At 39.3% G+C, this 22300-nt stretch overlaps 1 protein-coding gene across 4 annotated transcripts in view; it reads right to left on the bottom strand.

Moving 5' to 3' along the window:
• Positions 1-22300, bottom strand: part of LOC129705862 (activating molecule in BECN1-regulated autophagy protein 1-like) — a 287629-nt gene that overhangs the window by 163334 nt on the left and 101995 nt on the right. For all 4 annotated transcript variants that reach the window (XM_055649715.1, XM_055649716.1, XM_055649713.1 and 1 more), the window contains 2 exons: positions 1593-1673; positions 50-150 (listed from right to left, as the gene is read on the bottom strand). In XM_055649715.1, the coding sequence (XP_055505690.1) occupies positions 50-150; positions 1593-1673 (182 nt within the window). The remainder of the gene's footprint in view (positions 1-49; positions 151-1592; positions 1674-22300) is intronic.

Genomic DNA, 22300 nt, shown 5'->3' with positions numbered 1-22300 from the left:
AAAAAATCCTCCATCAATGGGGTTCCAAAACTCCACCGATAATGTTTACCTGCCAAGGCTCTATTGACAGAGGAATGAGTGGCTAATCCAGGCTGTCCACGCTCATGAAAGATGCCTGCATAAGGTAGATACTCGGGCAGCAGAAATCGCCTGTAAAAGGTAAAATATTTATTTAAATACAAACATGCACCAGTTCTTTACAAAGTGCAAGAGAAGGCCAAAAAGCAAGCCAATTAAAAATTGAGAGACCATTTACACCACAAGAATGAACCAAAAGTTCAACATTTTTGTTTTACCAAAGCAAGGTGAAAACTGTTGAATTTTGAAAATCCATTTTCAAATGTTCTGTTGGCACTCCGAATAATAGATTGAAATGTAATTTAGAGGCTAAATGAAGCAGTGTAAATATCATTGTCAGATTTACTCTGATGACAGATTAAGTATATTTTCCAATTGCACCTCATTTTTATATCAATTTTATAGGTATTTTGATAATTATGCATTTAATTTTACTACAATACTGTAAGACACAAGTGTAAGTGGAATTGTTATCATTCTTCATTTTGTTTCAGTATTTGTCATTCTTTCCACATGGGATGCAGCTGGAATTTTCAAACAAAATATGAAGTGCACTTTCTGCAGTCTATCACTGTGTGCACATCAATATCGACTCACCATATCTCAATGCATCTTATAAAGCATTCTTCAAGTACTTCCCACTAACACAAGAAAACCTATCAATTGCTTACTAAAGAAAAAGGGTCTTGACCTGAAACATCACCCATTCTTTCTTCCAGAGATGCTGCCTGTCCTGCTGAGTTCCTCCAGCATTTTGTGTCTATCTTTGTTTAAACCAGCATCTGCAGTTCCTTCCTAGATAATTGCTTACTAAAGTTGAGCACACGATTAAAAAAAGGAGGAAGCGTGCAATAAGTGTTGGACATTTCATCTGAGGGGCGTTGAGAAAATCAGGATCAACAAAAATAAATATTGAAAGTAATTTTTTTCTTGGAAATAATCAAACGATGGGAGCTTGCACATTATTGATGGAATCAATTCTCTTGCAGAGCATGGATTGAAGTTCACTATGATTGCAATCTGAGAGTGGAGACGTTATTCCGTGGGGTTTGGTATTCAAAGGACATCAATTGCAAGGGAGCTTTTTTTTTTGGCAGTGTATTCTGTGCAAATGCTCTGTGTGAATGTCCAGCATATTTTGTCTACTAGCCAAGTTCAGCTATCTTCAGGCCTTTACGTACGGTTCTATATTTTATTTGATTTGTTACTTATGATAAGTTCAGTTTTTAGTTAAGGTCTGCAAATATTTTAATGCTTTGCCTAGAGTAAAAAGTTTTAAAACGCTACTGGTGGACTCGGCAAATCATTCAGTGGTCCCACAGAAACCTAAACTTGCAACTTGGTTGTTGGACTGAGTATGTAGCAAAGAGATAATTTCATTGCAAAGTCAATTTGTGCATTTCTTCAATCATGTTACTGGACAGTCATTCAGATTGGTACTCCAGCAGGATGCTAACTTTGTAATTACCCTTCAACAGGTAAACATTGACAGTTTGTTTACTAATCAGTCTTACCGGGGGACAAAGCGACCCAATGATGGCGCAGTCATTCTTGCATTTCTTGGAGCTCGCTGCCGTGACCTCTCCCCACCGTCCCTTTAAATCACAAAAGGAACAAATAATGTTACATTTCCAAATTCCAATTAAAATAAGGTAGTTAATAATGGCATTCTTTTCAACTTAAATTAAAAGATTTGAAAACGTATACATTTCATCACTTAAAAAAACACAAAAGCTCGTGTTTCTAAAAGTCAAATTAGAACGAGATAAATGGAATATTGTCCCGTTTTAATTCGACATTACATCATTCCTAAAATAAAATGTTCTTATTGTATGAGCAATATCCCTTTTTTTTTTAGCAGATTTCATGCTAGCATCATAATGTAAGTGACATATTCACAATATAGTTTTATAAACACAGGGATTGTTAAAGAAAATTGCAGAGATGCCCACTAATTAATTGTATGTGGTCTAGTTATGCCCACACTTTCCAAGACTACATGTGGAAGGTGCATCTCACTGACTCACTACAGATCTCGGGTCCAGTGGTGTCGTCCTCAGGTGGCAGAGCCAAGAGGATCCACACTTGAAATGCTTAGAGACCTTCATGACATACCAACAATGCATGGCGCAGAGCTGTGCCAGAAGTTCTCTTTTTTTATAGTCTGAGTGATACAGTGTGGAAACAGGCCCTTCGACCCAACTTGCCCACATCAGGCAACATTTCCCAGCTAGACTAGTCCCAACTGCCTACGCTTGGTCCATATCCCTCCAAACCTGTCTTATCCATGTTCCTGTCTAACTGTTTCTTAAACAATTGGATAGTCCCAGCCTCAACAACCTCCTCAGGAAGCTTGTTCCATACATCTTCGTGTGAAAAAGCTACCCCTCAGATTCCTATTAATTATTTCCCCCTTCACCTTGAAGCTATGTCCTCTGGTCCTCGATTCCCCTACTCTGGGAAAGAGACTCGGTGCATCTACCCGATCTATTCCTCTCAAAAAATCTCTGTAAGATCACCACTCATCCTCCTGCACTCCAAGGAATAGAGACCCAGCCTACTCAATCTCTCCTTATAGCTCACACCCTCTAGCCCCATCAACATCTTCGCTGAATCCTTTCAAGCTTGACAATATCTTTCCAATAACATGGTGCCCAGAACTGAACACAATATTCTAAATGCGGTCTCATCACCATCTTATACAACTACAACATGACCTCCCAACTTCTATACTCAATACTCTGCCTGATTAAGGCCAATATGCCAAAAGCCTTTTTGACCACCTTATCTACCTGCGACTTGACCTTCAAGGAACCATGCGCTTGTACAATGCGTGTGTATCATGCAGACTCCCGAGACCTACGCGCGACAATACAACAGATAATCACTCCAACAGAACACACCTGATTTTTAGCAGCCCTGGGACACCCAACACATGAAGCTTGTACTTCTAGATCACTCCCCAGAGGCCTACCATTCACTGTGTTGGTCCTGCCCTTGTTAGACATCCCAAAATGCAACACCTCACATTTCTCTGTATTAAATTCCATCAATCATTCCTCAGCCCACCTGGCCAATCGATCCTGCTGCAATCATTCACAACAATCTTCAATATCTGCAATACCACCCACTTTTGAATCATATTTTCTAACATTCAGAGACATTTACAAACTATTCAAATTCAATTAGTAAATAATTAAAGAATATTGCATTAGTTTAAAAATATGCATGTATCAATGTATTAAATCTACGATTTTGATCCAAAAAAAAAATTCTGTCAGGCATCATTCAATATCTATTACCTTACGAATAATCTGAGATAGGGGTCAGGATCCAGTCTTTGATCAGAAATGCTACCATTCTTACCAATACTGCATTCTAGAATTTTGGTTATGTTTTGGGGCGGAAATTAGTTTAGAGATACAGTCTCTCTACGGCACACCGAGTTCACACTGACCAGCACGTCTTTGGAATGTAGGAGGAAGCCGGAGCCCGGAAAAAAACCCACGGAGAGAACATATAAACTCCATACAGACAGCACTCATAGTCAGGATCAAACCCGGGTCTCTGGCACTGTAAGGCAGCTACTCTACCACTGCGCCCAAATATAGATTCCATTATGAAGTCTCTTCTCACTACATGCAAATATGCAGTACATTATTCCATTATCTTCACACCTACGCCAGAGCCTGATCTTATTTAGTTCTTAATTCCATGTATTTCATTCCAACAAAAACCGTACCGGCGCCCCCTCTGCAAGAGGAGCAATATAGTAAATGGTCCAGATCTTGAGCTGATTGGTAAGCTCGTAACTCAAGTCCCTGCCGGTCATCTTCCACTAAGCAGCTGGTTCCCTGGTGACTGCTGAGGTGCATCAGGGCTCAGGGTCGGCTCCTTGAACTACATTAACTTCTAGTGGGCCCTGCCCTCAGCTGTCAAATAGATGACTTCCATGCTCAAAAAAATCAAACACAATGTATTTTATACATCATTCCAACAAAAAATGCATCAGAATTGACATGTTCCTGCTGGATTCCATGAGAAGTAGAATTGCCCCATGTTGGAAATCAGCTGAACACAATTTCCTGCCCTGCAGTCTTTAAAAACAGCTAACAATTCTTGCAAGCTGGAGCAATGCTGGAGTAACCATGGTGGAGATGGACTTGAGCTTGTGTTGGAAACTTCCGTAGGATAAGGAGGATCGTACCCGAAACATGGAACACACAGATGTCGCCTGCTCTACCGAGTCCCCAGCACTGCATTTTGGTCATACTTCCACTAAGATCGAGCCCAACCAATGGCTTCCATTCACTGGTGACTGCTGAGGTGGGACAACAGAGCAGGCAATATGAATGGCAATCAGGGTTGAAGTGTAAACTCCTTGAAAACTGACATTAACTTCTATTCTGAAGCAAAATGGGCCCTGCCCTCATATGCTGTCAAATAGACATACTGCTCTTGTCTCTGATATCCGTCAATGCTCAAAAAAATCAAACACAATGATTAAAGCAAAGTAATTCATTTGCAACAACTCAAGATAAAATTACCTTATACTTAACCAAAAACACCACCATCCTTTATCATTCAGACAATAGGCCCACTGGAAATCTGACCACGCAGCTATCAATAAACAGAGAATAGTTCGGGAGCGAAGAGACGCATCAGCGATTGACGTTCAGAGGCCATGCTGCAAGATGCTGATTCCGACTGAGAAGTTCCAGTGACGTCAATCATGCCCCAACATGTTCCCCACGGTAAGGGTAAGCACCTGAACACAATTGGGTAGACATGTCTCTCTGAATGCTACCGCTGCCTACTGGGTCATCAGGAAACATGTCTACAAAAGAGTTCTGCAGTTGCACTTTAAAAGCAGCTAACAAGAAGCCTTGCTGGGGCTAATTGTAACTACCGAAGATGCAACCCGGTGCCGGAGAACGACTCAACTCACGTTGTGGAGGAATGGACAGATATCGACAATATCGACAGTGGCTAACGAAGCTGAAGGGAGCTGTCCGAGCAGAGTGTCTGAAGGAGAATCCAACACCCAAAACATTGCCTCGGGGCGAGTACTCATTCCTTACACAGAGTGTCACCATTATTCAACCTCTACCGGACAAGTCCGTGGTCCTCCTGCACTTTGTACCGCATTTTGCCCCCCATTGAAGCTACCGTGGGCCTTTACCTCGGTAGAAGAAATCGAGAATCACATCTGCGCCTTCCTCCCTCGAACATGGACCGGTTGCAGTTCGCATACCACATTCATTTTCAGCTTGCTCATTCACTGGCACTGTGATCTCACACAGTAGTTTTAAAACTGGGGACAACAGATAGCAGGCAATACGAATGGGGCAATCCTTGTGCCTGGGTTTGGACTTTCTCACCGAAAGTAGTAAACTGTTAGGGAATATCTCACCCTCACCCTGAGGTACCCCAGGGTTGGTCCTCAGATCCCTCATTAACTTGTGGCTCAAGCAATTCAACTGACATGTGGTGCTGCTAATGATGAACAAACACAGTTGATCTAGCATCTGGTGCGGAAACAGCAAAATCAAAAAAACGAAGGAGCTGATCATTTCTAATAGTGTACAACCTTATAAATGGGGATATGCTGAGGGGTGATGAAATATCCAATATAACTATCACACGCCTAAAAAGGCAAGGCAGCGCCTAACCTGGCTCTTGGGAAATTGAGTGTCTCCAAGGAACAGTGCTTCAGCATATTCATTTTACCATCTGGTTCGGGAATTGCTTCAAACAAGAAGGCTCTCCTGAGTAGTGCTTCGGCAACGCACTATGGGAACTTCAAAGGAACTATACAACAGGAGGTGCACTCCAGCAAACAAAATCATTTAGAGACCTCTAATTGTTCCATCAACGCAGGCAAACGCTCCGTTGCAATGCAGTAAAAGGAGAGGTTGAAAGGAGTTTCTTATTCGGACAGTAAACTATCTCACCAGGGACTAACTCTACAGAACGTTTTGCTTCTATTATTTATTATGTAAAATAATATGTGTGCTATGATTGTGTTTATAATTTGTTTGGTTGTTTTGTTGTTTGTCTTTTGCACAAAAGTCCGCGAGCATTGCCACTTTCATTTCACTGCACATCTCGTATGTGTATGTGACAAATAAACTTGACTTGACTTGTTACATGTTTGCATAAATGAGTACAACCTGACGGCAATGCCATTAAAGCCACAAAACTCCAACAGTGGATATTTGTCAGTACCAAGACAATCTCTGACTATCTATTCCCTCAATCAATAAAATGCTGCAAAAGAAATCTGAAAACAGGCAAAACTGTTCCACACATTTCTGCCCATCTCCAAGAAAAACACAAATGCAAATATATCAACAAAGCATTCACATGAATCCAGTAGCACAAAATTAGAACATAAAATCTGCCTGCAGATGCCAGATGAAAAGACCGATTCTCACAGAATTTGATAAAATGAAGTAAATTGTTCACATGATGCCTGAAGAAAATGACCAGATCTGCACAAATTTTATTCTAAAAAATAGGATAGAATACTAATTTTAAGAGTGCTTAAAACACAAGTTTATATCAGTGTTTTTCTCATGAAGCCAATTACAATTTTCCTTATCCCCTGTCTAACTAACAAGCTTGGAGCAATTGTCCAAAACAAAATGTCTACAGTTAAAGTTTCTTCTTATTTGGAACTATTTTTTGTTCATCCCTTTCGTTCTGCCATCGTTATTTTCATAATTTTGCTACATCTTTCAAATTTATTACTTTCTCTCCACAGGATCTTAGTACCATTCAATTTACCTCTGACAGCAAAGAGAAAAACCTTCCACCAGGCTTAAAATATTGAAAACACTGCATGCAACATCCATCATTACACCACCTTCCCTTACACTTTGAAAGCCCAAGTCTTCTGCTGATTTAAATTTGCAATGAGGGAACTATTGCAGATCATCAATTTCGATGTTGTCCAGAAAACTGCACAGTCAGGCAGCACTCACAATGCACCAAGCACTGTCCAGTTTTATTTATCACTCCAATTTTAGTGACCAAAAGCAGAAAATTGCAAAACAGCATAAAACATAAATGTACTACTTTATAACCATTACACTGCTTCTGTCCATACCAAATTCAATTGACAGAATCTAAACCTAGAACCAAAAGATTAAGATGATCATAAAGGTGACTTCTCCAATCAACCTTCACGAAGAATTGCGATTTTTTTTAATGAAAGAAATTCTGTGTCTCACTGCAAAGGGCAAAATAAACTTGACAAGAATGCATACGCTGAAAATCATGTGGAACTGATTTTGTAAAGGAAAGGCAACTTTGAATGTAGAAGCCATAACTTTTATATTTTGTCCAAATTATCATCTTTGGGATTTTTGAATCTCAGTGGAACACAAAAAACATAACATCGAGTTATATCACTTCAATTTACTTTCCATTAACAAACCATGTTGTACAATTAGGTGTTTGACAAGTGACTGGAGAAATTCATCAGGTATGGCACATACATACAAGCGATAAGGTTAAACTATAATTGTCTCTTCCAGTGTCGACCATTATGGAACAGTCTCTTGGTAAATATTATATTCTGGAAGATGATATCATTCTTCAAGTCTAAAGGATTCCCAAAAGGCAATTATAATATAATTATTAATTTTCTTTTACACGCCATATGAAATTGGCTTTCAACATTGAGGATGAGGTTGGTTTAATTAAGTGCAAAGTGACAGAATCTGGCTTAATGCTTTGTCCAATGAAAAACCACTGAAAATGAGAAAAGATTAGTAATAGGATGATTGAATTTCCACAAGTAACAAGGTCTCTTTACACCTTATTTAATATGTTAGCAAGGAAGAATACTATTAAAAGACCAATTACATGCTTCATGAAGGAGGACATCATTAGCAACTAGATTATCATGAATATGTCCACAATCTTCTGCTTAACAATTCTTATTTCCACTCACACATTAAAAGTAGATTTCACTTGCAAGTTTGCAGGAGCAAACAACTGGCTTCAGCGAGAAAGAAATCTAAAAAAATACAATAATTATCTTAACAGCGCTGTCAATATCACCAGAAGTGATGGTGCTCAAGCTTTTCCACTTCAATGCTTTTAGCCAATTAGTACGATGAATCAATAATGGAAAACACATGGTTCTGTGTACTATACTGCACAGACAATTTATCTTTTTTAATGCAATATACGCTTTACAATACCAAAAGGAGAAGAAAAGGAAGTGCCAAAAGACCCATCAGGCCACTCAAAAGATAATAGTGGAGGATGATAAAAACCCAGCAGTAGTCATAACCCAATGGTAAAGAGCTCTTCAACAAATATAGCAGCATTATTTTCCTGGTGAATTGGGTAGTGTGATGATAGATAATTAACAGAAAGTATGTGAACCTCGTGCAAACACCTCCACAAACCAAATATTGTTACACAAGTACCCTGGATCTGTCCGGACTAGAAGACAGAGAGGCATTTACCTTTGTTTAAAATTTCCAGCTAAATCTATGAATTCTGAGCAACAGAAGCCCACTCAGCCCTCTGATCCTGCCCCAACGTTCAGGAGGATCACGGGTGAATTGAATCATCAATGTTTCACATCAAGATCCTGCATCAAGACTATACAATTTACTCCATGAGTGGTACTCGGGGTAGCCCAATGGCTCAGTTGGTAGAGCACAGCGCCATAGACCCATGTTCAATCCTGACCTCCGGTGCTGCCTGTGTGGAGTTTGCACGTTCTACCTGTGACGTGTGGGTTTCCTTCGGGTACTTGGGTTTCCGCCCACATCCAAAAGATGTGTGTGTTTGTCGGTTTATTGGCCTCTGTAAATTGTTATAAAGTGTTTAGTGAGTGGATGAGAAAATGGGAAAACATAGAACTAGAATGAATGGCTAGCAGCATGGACTTGGTGGGCCGAATGGCTTGTTTCCATGCTGTATCTCTATACTCTACTATACAATACTATACTATACTAAACTAAGGCATAACCTTCATTGAAACAAACCCTCACAATTAAATACATAAATTCTATTAGCTTTTTAGATTATATGCCATATTTCTAAACTTTGGCAAATCATGCATTAGATAATAGTGCCAAAATAAATGAGGAAATCTGAGGCATACAAACGCAAAATAGTAGAAATGTTAGATATGTGAAATAAAAACAATTATGCGGGTAACTCAACATATTAGGAGAGAGATACACACAGTAAACACTTTGTTCGGGTCAATAACATTTCATTTGAACTGATGAAACTAGGGGTCACAGTTTAAGGATAAGAGGGAAGTCTTTTAGGACCGAGATGAGAAAATCATTTTTTACACAGAGAGTGGTGAATCTGTCGAATTCTCTGCCACAGAAGGTAGTTGAGGCCAGTTCATTGGCTAAATTTAAGAGGGAATTAGATGTGGCCCTTGTGGTTAAAAGGGATCAGGGGGTATGGAGAGAAGGCAGGGATGGGATACCGAGTTGGATGATCAGCCATGATCATATCGAATGGCGGTGCAGGCTCGAAGGGCCGAATGGCCTACTCCTGCACCTATTTTCCATGGAAACAAAGCAGAGGGCCTTGTTTAGTTTAGTTTAGAAATACAACACGGAAACAGGCCCTTTGGTCCATTGAGCCCGCATTGACCAGCAATCCCTGCATATTAACACTACCCTACACACACTGGGGACAATTTTACATTTATACCAAACCAATTAACCTACAAACCTGTACGTCTTTGCAGTGTGGGAGGAAATCAAAAATCTTGGGGAAAACCAACGCAGGTCATGGGGAGAACGTAGGAGCTGATCATGGACTTTAGGTGGGCACATCATCCGAGGACGTACACTCCATTGAGGATAAATGGGGATCCTGTGGATAGGGTGAACTGTTTTATATATCTGGGAGTCCACATCTCCGAGGATATGACGGGCATCACACGCCTCAGCACTCGTGAGAAAGGCAAGGCAGCTCCTTTACCACCTCAGGCAATTGAGGAAATTCAGAGTGTCTCCGAGGATCCTCCAGTGCTTCTACGCAGCGGCGGTGGAAAGCATCTTGTCCGGGAACATTACCATCTGGTTTGGGAATTGCTCTGCCAAGGACAAGAAGGCTCTGCAGAGAGTAGTGCGTTCGGCCGAACGCACTATGGGAACTTCACTTGCCCCCCTGCAGGAACTATACATCAGGAGGTGCAACTCCAGAGCCACCAATATCATGAGAGACCCCTTCCACCCGTGCAACGGACTGTTCCAGCTGCTACGGTCAGGCAAACGCCTCCGTTGCCATACGGTGAGAACAGAGAGGTTGAGAAGGAGTTTCTTCCCAGAGGCCATTTGGACTGTAAACGCCTATCTCACCAGGGACTAACTGTACTGAACGTTTTTCCTTCCATTATTTATTATGTAAAAGAATACGTGTGTTATGATTGTGTTTATAGTTGTTTGGTTGTTTGTCTTTTGCACAAAAGTCCGCGAGCATTGCCACTTTCGTTTCACTGCACATCTCGTATGTGTATGTGACAAATAAACTTGACTTGACTTGACTTGAACGTACAAACTACGTACAGACCCATAGACAGGATCGAATCCGGGTCTCTGGCGCTGTAAGGCAGCAACTCTACCGCTACACCACGGTGCCACCACCGTGTTGAATAAATAATTTATATTAGCATCGAAGGAAGAGTGCAGCATGCCACAGATTCAAAAGAAAATATTGGTGAATTAGCAATGGGGATTCACCAGTATACTAGACATACCGACAGAAAAGGAATTAGGCACAAAATAGTAGCACATTTCCAGGAACTGGTAATTCCAAAACCAAGTATTTAAAGTAGTTTGGTGGGGGGGGGGGGGGTTAGACAGATTTAATAGGAATATGAAGGGCGTTTTTTTTTACACAGTGGGTATATGGGTTGCCTTCCCCTCGCTAACAATGATCTATTCTACGTTCCTTGAACCTCATCCCCTAAGTCTCGCTTTCACACCTTACCCTTTCTTATCTCTGTCCCTCCCTCTCTCCGAATCTCAGTCTGAAGAAGGGTCTCAACCCGAAACATCACCCATTCCTTCTATCCAGAGATGCTGCCTGTCCCGCTGAGTTATTCCAACATTTTGTGTACTCCTTTCCATCATTAATCTGACAATTGCCCAAGCCAAGCAAAATATTAGCTTTCAATCAAGATCAGGTGGAGCCAGAGTCACACTGCTCACTTGGTTAAATATAACTGATTATATGAGTAGCAATGTGCCATTAATTCCATGCATATCATTTTACTGCTTTCTCAGGAAATATAACCAACCTTACAACTAAATATAACCAATGAAACAATTATGCAAACTATTAGACCTTGAAGAATTATTCAAACCAGGAGCCAGTATAGATCAGCACCCATACGAATAGTCATGAATAGAATTGGTCTGACAGGACATTTATCCAGAGTTTTGGATGATAAGTTTATGAGGTACAGAAAAGGGTAGGCAACAGGAAGATCACTGCTTTATACCTACAGGCGAGGTGCTGGAGGACTGGAGAATAGCTTACATTGTTCATCTACTTCAATAATGTTAGCTACTTCTCTTACCTTACCTTCACTACCCTCATCAAGAAGGGAGGTAAAGATAGCCAAGGAAATTATCAGATGGCGAGCCTCACAGTGGTGTGGAAACCATTGGAATGATATTTTGGGTTTACTCGCATTCGGAAGAGAATGCGATAATTAGGCACTGTCAGCATGGCTTTGTTTGCAGGTCACGTCTTTCTTCCTTGATTGAAGTGGTGATGAAGATGTTTGATGACGATGGGGCAGGGGTTGTTGTCCACATAGACTTTCATAATGCACTTGACAAAATCCCTCATTGTAGGCTGATCCAGAAGATTAAGATGCATAGTGTCCCTGGTGACTTGGTAATTTGGATTCAGAACTGGTTTGTCCTTAAAATACAGAGGGTAGTTATGGAAGGGTAATATCTGGCTGGAGGTTGGGACCAGTGATATATGCTGGGACCTCTGATGTTGATGACACATACACTGACACATATATATACACATACATAAATAAATGACAGAGGGTTATAGAGCAAATTACAGAATCCTTCCTGTAATGGGGCGAACCAAACTGTGCACAATGCGCCAAATGTGGTCAAACCGAAGTACTATAAAGTTGCAAAATGACCTCCGGACTCTTGTAGTTAATACCCTAACTGATGAAGGCATGTATACCACATGCAGATAGAGTTTAATCTGAGCAAATGGAAGGTGTCGCACTTTGGGAGGTCAAAAGTAAGGGGAAAATATACAATTAATGGCAAGACCCCAAACAGCATTGATGTGCAGAGGGATTTTGAGGCCAACAACTCCCTGAAAGCGGTAACACAAGTAGATAGAGCGAAAAATCAGGCATGTGGTATACATGCCTTCATCAGTTGGGGTATTAAGTACAAGAGTCCAGAGGTCATTTTGCAGCTTTATGGTACTTTGGTTTGACCACATTTGGACAATTTGGTTCGCCCCATTACAGGAAGGATGAGGGGTTTTGGAGAGGGAACAGAAGAGGTTTGCCAGAATGCTGCCTGGATTCGCCGTAAGCGGTTGGATAAATTTGGATTGTTTTCTCTGGAATGTTGGAGGATGAGGTGTACCTGATAGAAGTATATCAAGTTGAGAGGCATGAATAGGGTCGAAAGAAATGTTTTCCGCCAAGGTGAAAATGTCAAAAACTAGAATGCATAGCTTTAGGGTCCAAGGGGGGAAAGATTAAAGGAAATGTGCATAGTGAGTTTTTTAAAACACAAAATGGTTGGTGCCTGGAATGCATTGCCAGGGCTGTTAGTGGAAGCAGAAACAATAATGGCATTTAGGAGTTTTTTCGACATCAGATGGACATACAGGGATGGAAGGATATGGATCACACACAGCCAGAGGAGATTAATTCAATTTAACTTTATATTCTCAAAGCATGTGAAATGAGCTGTTAAACTGACAATTGTGTTGGAATCATCAGGTAATTAAGAAAATGGTGCGGGAACAAGGGTTTCAGCCTGACACGTTGCCTATTTCCTTCGCTCCATAGATGCTGCCTCACCCGCTGAGTTTCTCCAACAATTTTGTCTACCTTCGATTTTCCAGCATCTGGTGTTCCTTCTTAAACATGCAGATTATGGAAGTGGTCAAAATAAATTTGCATTTCATTTATTTTCAAGAATATCCCTGAGTTATTAGTTATAGAAATATTGTTCAACTGGGTAATATTCACTATGGTACATTACGTGTTGAAATCTGCTTGTATACCCAAAAATAATTGGTACTCTTGGGGAAACTGAGTGGCTGTACTGCAGAAATATTTTAATGTTGAAAGCTTGGAGATCTCTTTTTGTCAATGAATTTGCCATCAAACACAAAAAGAAGAGGCTCGTCAGTCTAATGTGAAATAAGTAATTAATTACATAAAGCGTGCAAGGTGAGTGGCAGAGTGTGTAACATGACTGCATTGCTGGTCCCAGTAGATTTAGATCAGTGTAGAAACATGGACGAAAAACATCAGGTCCCTTGAGTATATTTTAGGAACTGGTCTCTTTGACCTGTCCTGTTAGGCTTTAATATTTTAGAGAGAATAACAGCTGCAATTTGCAGTTTTATTTAGGTATAAACAAAATCCAAAGCATAGGACATTAAACATACCTCAATCATCATTAAACCATAAACATAGTTTTAAAACCGAAAGTTCAGTATTTTAATTTGATTATAAATGCATTATCATAATTTCCTTCCTTCCAAGGCACTTATTGCTCACAAGGAAACTTCCCCACAAACGCATTGTTAGGAAAATTCAAATATAACATTAAAATCATTAGTGGAACACAACGGGCCATTATTGAACTGCAGAGGTGGTTGTATTAAAATCAATATCCAATAGTTACAGCTGAATAGCCTTTAAAGGCAATTGAAAAACATTTCAATTTTCTACTGCAAATAAGAAAATTAGCAACTTATTCCCTTTGGAAAATCGATATTATCAGGATGAGCAATGCATCAAAAATTTGAATAGTTGAAAGTGACCCATTAGAGCAATAGTTGGCCATTTCTCATTCTGTTGCTTTTATCTGAACACCACCTACAACAATTGATATTAATTCTCAAGTAACCTGCTCAGTTATATTTTTATCCTGTACTTGCCCTAGAGCATAAATAATAATTATTCTGTCCTATCAATGCTGTATCTGTCCAGTACGTATCTTTCTGTCGACGTAAAAGTTGTTCTTCAAAACTTGCTTGCTATCCAGTTCTATGAGTTCACAGGAGTCCATGAGTCCTCTGTGGGAATTGCAACTCTGTCACAGATCACAGTATTGCTGAATGCGACACAGATGAGCTTGTACCTTGGATTGTCATACAAGCCTTCCATTGCTTATTCATTACACCCACTTGCCTTTACAGGAGAGGGTCAAAATGCTTGATGGGAAGGCATTGTAGTACAGCGGAACAGGTTGAATAATCTTTATGCAGTAGATGCAGAAACAAGGAGCTGCAGATGCTGATTTACAAAAAAAAAACAAAGTGCCTGAGTAACTCAACGAGTCAGGCATGATCTTTGGAGAACATGGACATTTGGTGTTTCGGGTCGGGACCTTTGTCTTGTTTTTTGTCCAGTAGATGTTAAGTGTGAAAAACATTCTCTTGAAAATTTTAGTGCTGGCGAGTATCTTCCTCAGATTGTCCACTTAAACAAGGACTATGGTTAGAATGATCTTGGTTTTAGAGTGAAGGCAATGCACATTTTGCTGGCAGTGTCAGTGCTCTAACTATGACACGTCTTGGAGCTGCTGAGGAATATCTATGTTCCAAATGCTCATGGATCAACCTCAATCAAATCTAAGGAGAGAACAGTGATGCCTGCTGGAGGAGCACTTCAAAAACTTCAATCATTCCAGATACTTCTGAAGCAGAAGACATTTCTGTTGAAGTCATAAAACATGGGAGAGAAGCACTTCTGGCAAAAATTCAGAACCTTGTCCTTCTCATATGGAAAGAGATCATGTCAGAGGAGCTCGGGGATGGTATAAACATGCTAACTACAGGGGAGCTCCCTACTATCTGCCCCAGGGAAAGTAATTGAAACATTTTTCTCAACACCTCCCAGTGATTTTTTTTTCTTCCAGATGGTTTGTATAGCATCCTCACTGACCCACCCCAACCCATACAATGGGGTTTACAATGTGAAAAGTTTGGTTACATCACTGAGTCTTGCTGTGCTCAGAGCATTCCCATTACAGTAAACTACATAATGCAAATGCTACCTTCATATTGCAAAAATTCTGGGCCAACACAATCAGACTGAATGTTGCTGGAGTGCAGCACTCAAATGTTTTTTCTTTCTGTATATTTGTTGCACTTGCAGATAATTGAATTAAGTTTTGCTTTCATTAAATAGTAAGAATTAAGTAGAACGTACATTAACAAAATTCAGGGAAAGTAAATAGATACATTTTCAAGGAATAACAAAAAAAAATACAGAAAAATCAATCGAAGCCTCGAGAGTCTGCAAAATATCTTCCTTGACATTTATATTCCTTAAAAAAATATTAATCCATTGCCATACACTCCTGAAAATCAGATTTTTGACACAAGAAGCCGTTTGCAAGAGAATAATTTAATTAGAGTTGCATATTTGGCATTTGGAAAGCTATCAGAAGCTGTAAAGCAGTTCCTTACTTGTGCCAATTTTAATCCCGATTTACCCAAGGTTACCGAAAAGAATTTCTAAAACAACAAATATACATAGTTCGTTCACATCAGTGCAGCAATATTGTATTGCAGAAAATCAAATGTGAACTTATCTACTTGGGTAGGAAGAATAAAAGATAATAAAATAATGTTAAACGGCATGAGATGACTTGAATTATTCTGTTCGGAGAGATCTGGGCATTTCCCAAATAAGCAGCAAGGTTAATGTACAGGTCCAGCAAGCATTAATAAAGCAACTTTGAATGTTTTGGAGTCACAGTCACACTGATCAGATCAGATATTATTGCCTGTGCTGCATTGAAATGTAAACCAAAGTTCCTCTGTGCCTCAATACATCCTGACAATTCATCATTCATTGTGTATTTTCTTGAAGTCTAAATTAGCTTTATTCATCTTCCTAACATTCATCACCTCAAGTCTGAAAGGAAAGTATCCCACAATGATTTGAAAGCAAAGAAAAGTTTAGGAAAAGTGAGAAGAATAAGCAGTTAATCAGAATTTGAGCATTGACTCAGGCACAGAGGTTGTGCATTGGTTTGATTTTACCATCAGCGATAAAACAATAAAGAACAGGCCCTCTAAAAAATCTAGCCATCTCTGTGGCATGAAATTCCCCTTTTGTGATTGAAGTGGTGTCAAGCACAAGCTCCACTGATCAATGGAATTCAGCAACAGTGATAACAGCAAGCCGATTAGCAGCATGCCGCACTGGAGAATCGTCACCATAACGAACATTTTACACAGCTCAAAAATAAAATTTGATTTATGTAGAATCCTAAAGTAGATAGTGAAATATCACTTCTGGGGGAAAAACTCCATTACCACTTATCTACAGGGATTACAATCCCTATCCTCTGCTTTGTTTTGGTATTGAAGATTTTATTAGGAACAAATTATGAGTTAATAAGCTCTTCATGATTCACTTGCACCTCATGCAAAGGTTGACAGCTTCTGAATTTCCGCTATTAACAGCACAGTGGTCGCCATAAGTTGCTGTCAGCTTTAAGGCATAATGTCAGCAACAACTAAATATGCACATTATGGCTAGTTTTGCAAATAAAATATGCATTTGTCCCCAAGCCTATCACCATCCTCCCCCACCTCACTTACACCCCCCCCCCACCCCCCATATCTCATCTTCGGATCCTTATTACAATGGTCAATGAACACAAAAGCATAAAAGCCTTGTTACAGATCGCTTGCTACACCACACTTCAATCAGTGTGAACAGATTTAGTCTCCTTATTGGAGGAGCAATATGATCGCATTGGAGGCCATTCAAAGAAAGTTCACCTGATTAATTGCTAGGAAGATTGGGTGGTTTTATGAAGAATTAATGTGTTTGCATTTACGCTTTCATTTTAGAAGAATAAAAAATAATCTGACAGACCTTAACAGGGTGGACATTGCATAAATATTTTCTTTATGGAGGAAATCTACAATTTTAAGACAGAGTTGCAGTGCAGAGGAATATCCAAAAATGTTGCCATTTCTTCTAAATATTTTCTTATCTTTGGAGTTCTCCACCCCAGAGAGATACTGTAGTGGATTCATGGATATAGTCAACAGCAAGATAAGCAGATTTTCAGATATCAAGGGAATAGCAATAGGATACAATGTACTAGATCAAGATCAACTTTTCCCATTGAGTGTAGGGAAGATTCAAACAAGAGGACATGACTTGAGAATTATAGGGCAGAAGTTTAGGGGTAACGCGAGGGGGAACTTCTTTACTCAGAAAGTGGTAGCTGTGTGGAATGAGCTTCCAGTAGAAGTGGTGGAGGCAGGATCAATTTTATAATTAAAAAATAAATTGGATAGGTATTTGGACAGGAAAGGGATGGAGGGTTATGGTATGAGTGCAGGTAGATGGGACTAGGGGAAAATAAGTGTTTGGCACGGACTTGAAGGGCCGAGATGGCCTGTTTCTGTGCTGTAATTGTTATATGGTTATAAGTCTCGATCCAAAACGCCATCCATTTATCTCTCCTGAGATGCTGCCTGACCCGCTAGTTACTCCAACGTTTTGTGTCTATCTTCGCTTTAAACCAGCATCTGCAGTTCTTTCCTACATGATATTTATTGCTGCTGCTCTTGCTGTTTAGGATCCACGACGTGCAAAAACTGCTAGATTAGGGTTTTTTTCAGACTCATTTTACAGATACTTTGCGCTGTTCCTGGTCATGAGTTAGCAGTGAAATAGATTCTGCAGCTGATAATAACCACATGCATGCCCAGCCATTAGTTGCCAGTTCCATTTTTAAATCCCAGAGGAATTAACGGAACACAGCGAGTCAGGCAGCATCTGTGGAAGGGATGAACATTTCGGGTTGGGACCCTTCTTCCACTTGCATTTACATGGCAGGGCTAGCATAAAAGAACAGTGAATGCCCTTGGCATCAAGATGGGATTTGCTGTGGCTACCTTTTCTATTATCGACAAATACATTTGCAACAAGTAGTTTGACAAGGATGAGATGAAGTAGACAGTTGCAGTCCTTATTAGTTATAGCAGGTGAAATAAGGTTAGAATGCGAGAAACACTCTAATGGCCTTCCCAACAATCAATACAACAAATTCATGCTTCATACTAAATAGCTGAAATTGACTATCTTTGCCATTCAAGAAGGTTAGGCTCCCAGCAAGTTACTTATTTTCCAAATCATAAATTCCCTTTAATCTTTCTTTAATTTCTTTCTTTAGTTATTCTGCTGTTCCAGATTGTACAAGAGATGAATAATTTGACTACCGACGTGGAGATTACATTTATAAACTTATTATTTATCAGGAACTTAACACAACCTCTTCATACACTACACTGACTGTACATTTTACCCATCGTGTTACTATTCTCATGGTCTATGCATTTACACAATGCATTCCTCAAAAAGTAATTCCTGTTACATGGCAGTAGAACAGTGTAAATGATTAATGCCCCCAATCAGAAATCTTCAATGTATTCCTACTCCCATTAGCTTTAAGATCGGGATTCATTTTCTTCACATACAAAAGAACACCCAGTTTCTTTTCCCAGATGAAGGAAAACCAGTCAACAAACCTTAATAGTCAGATATTTATTATAGCCTAGAACAATGCATTTAGTTCCATTTTTAGAATATCAATAGATTATTTGTCTAATGCCTGTGGTCATGAACTTTTGCAAGAGTGTTAATCTATTAATTTCACTAATATTGAGCAGAATAACATTAATTCTGCACTATAAATACAAACTGATATGTTATTATAATTTATTATAATAACCAAAGGCAGTGACATTTCAGATATTTGCATATCCTGGACATAACAAAGACGTGGGATCTCAGTTTTAAAGCATCTAAGAAAAAACAGCAGCCTTTAATTTTACTTTTGCTTCATGACAAATGGTTTCTCATGTTCATCATTTAAATACTCTATTCAATACGAGTAATGCTTTCCACTTTTATAGCTATTAGTCCCTACAACTATCGAACAGAAAATTGGATAGTAATTACAACTGGCAGTAAATGCATAATTAAGTCTGTAGAATCAGAATTTGTTGCCCAGGTTGTTCTGCTCCTCCAGAAATTCTTCTCTACAGCATTAAAATAGATGAGAAGCCATGGGTACTAGCCCACAAAACACACAACAAAACAAAAAGGGGATATGAACAGTCTAATGTTTTAATTATTGACAATTCTACCTGCCACTGCAACTAACCCATACATAACTTCATGTTTTTTCATGATCGCTGGATCTACTGTTAAAAACAAGTATTAATCTTTCTTTCACTTTCCTCCTATGTTTTTTTAGTTCCCTTATTCCTGTCCTTTACTTCTCTTTTGTATATGGCGTGATACAGAATCACCTTTTCTAACTGTGTAGATAGGAACTACAGATGCTTGTTTACACCAAAGATAAGACACAAAATGCTGGAGTAATTCAGTGGGACAGGCAGCATCTCTGCAGAGAAGGAATAGGTGATGTTTTGGGTCGAGACCCTTCTTCAGTCTGAAGAACCTGGCAACAAACAGTCACCATCACATTTGACACAATTTCAGGCATTTTGTTTCTGAAGATAGACAGCTTAACAGAGGAGAGTGTTGATAAGCAAACGTATGATTTTTCTAAATGCCAGCTGCATACAACTGCTTGCCAACCTTCTCTGACCTGCTTCCTCTGCATTGACATCCTTCATTAAATAAGATGACCACGCTTTACATAATTGCGAGATCTCCCCACACCCCTATATAATTGAAGCATAACCTTCATACTTTTGCATTTAATTCTCTATCACAGCTGTCTGAGCTGCTGAGTTACTCCAGCTTTTTGTGTCTATTTTAAGAATATCTGCAGGTTGCCAACAGGCATAAGATTAAATGGAATTTGTATTAAGAAACAGTCATTTTGTCCTTCAAAACGGCATTGCTTCAAGCAAGATGTGGGTTCGAAGTGGGCATTGAATCAAGCTTAAAACATTGCTTAACTTCAGTCACATACCTCAGTAATTAAGATTTTACATCTTCCATGACAAGGTCTCCTCATCTTTGGCTTTACTGAACATCACTAACTTTGGTTTGAGGAAAATTAGAAACACACTATTATAATGGATGAGTATGAAAATAAATATTCCAAGGTTTCCTTTGAATCATAAGCTGTTTGGCTCTATTCTCTAAAGCCCAGGTGACACTAATAAGTCTAAATAAAATTTAAATACTGACAGCTTTTTATACCAACAAATTATTTCTATGTTACTCTGCAAGATTTCCACAAAATCTAATCATTCCAACCATGATGTGATTGGCAGCCACCCAGCACCTTGAATCGATAACACGTAGAATCACAGTCACAATGCACCAAGCACTGAATGAAATAAACACCGTCATTAATGGAGCAGTAGATAAATGGATCAGTAGATATGCCATAATTCAACCTAAAGATTAGGTCCACCCAAAATTTAGTGTGGTCAGTTAGCCGATCACAACTCAACGATCAAAGATGGGCAGTGGAGCCAATGGCACAGAAAGATGACTGGAATGGAAAAAATAAATCATATCAGTTTCTTTTCATGAATTAAAACCAAACAAGAATTGTTGCAAATACACAGATCGGGCAGCATCTTCAGAGACAAGGAAATATAGTTTTAGTCTGATAATGACTTAAGCAACGACCACAAAAGTCGGTGCTTTTTATCTTTGCTTACAATTGAAATCCAATAATTCCCAAAATTGTGGCATCATATGTGTAGCCCTGCAGACAAATAGGAGTTTTATTGAATTCTAGCCTGGTTACATCATTAGCAAAACAGTGTCGAATTGGTGAAGCTGTCATGTTAGAATTACATGAGGGCCATGGGACTAAAGGGAGCATTTCTCCACAGCTGCAGAAGTATCAGCAAGGAGAAATCTAATTTATTGGATAATTAGATCATTTATTAGATAATCTATTAGATATCTCCCTTCTTCCCCGCAACCCTCCCCTCCGCCCCACCTGGACTCACACCAATTTCCCCACAACTCCCCCACCTCCGCCCCACATACATTCCTTCTTCTACCTTCAAAATTCACAACCCTTCAATCCTTTTGTCTCACACCTTCCCTCTTTTCATCTCTGGCCTTTGTCCACTATCAGCCTATCACCCCCCCCCCCCCCCCTAGCTGCGTCAACCTATTACCTGCCAGGCATTGTCCCTACCCCCTTTCTCTTCCAGCTTTCTTCGCACTCTCCTGAACCTACAATCAGTCTGACGAAGGATTCCAGCCCAAAATAACACCTATCTAAGTTCTACAGAGATGCTGCCTGACACACTAGGTTATTCTGCACTGACATGTTTTTAAAATATAAACTAGCATCTGCAGTTCCTGGTTTCTAATTCATTCATTTTTTAGTAACACAAGCTGTTGATTTAACCAAAATAGCTAGGAAATTTTCCTCCATATTCAGATGCACAAAAAACTAAAATGCACTAAAGTGGTAGCGGCGACAAAATTATACCAATGCTCTCTCAATAATTAAATATGACACCTTAAATTTATGACATCATAAGTACAGTAAAGAGACACAATAGATACAACTAGAGATATCCTGGATGTAGGGCAGGTCTTAACCACCAAGCAATGCCTTCCATACTATTATTTTACAATTTTGTTAATATTAAATGGCAATGAAAGTATGAGGGATTGAAATTTCAGTGAATAGATTTAAAATCTCCCAAAATTCTTGCAAGTTTCACACAAGACATTATCACAGAACATAAATAGAAGTGAAATGTAAGCAAGAGCCATTGCGATATAGTTTTAAAGAAATTAAAATTAGAATAAAGGAATTTAGTCTACAAACCAAAAACCTTTGCAGAACTACAGTTCAGTTTCCTAATGTATGCGAAAGTACTGTGTTTTCAATTACACTATAAGACGTAAAAATGTATTCTGCAATCATGTCTGTGTGGGGATAGAAGAGGTTGACAGATCACTGAGAATTATGTTTCAGATTACTTGAATCAGGTTGAA

The sequence above is a fragment of the Leucoraja erinacea genome, chromosome 18 (assembly GCF_028641065.1).
Source record: "Leucoraja erinacea ecotype New England chromosome 18, Leri_hhj_1, whole genome shotgun sequence".
Classification (NCBI taxonomy): Eukaryota; Metazoa; Chordata; class Chondrichthyes; order Rajiformes; family Rajidae; genus Leucoraja; species Leucoraja erinaceus.
Note: the sequence above shows the minus strand (reverse complement) of the source record. Positions and strands in the feature narration are given on the sequence as shown.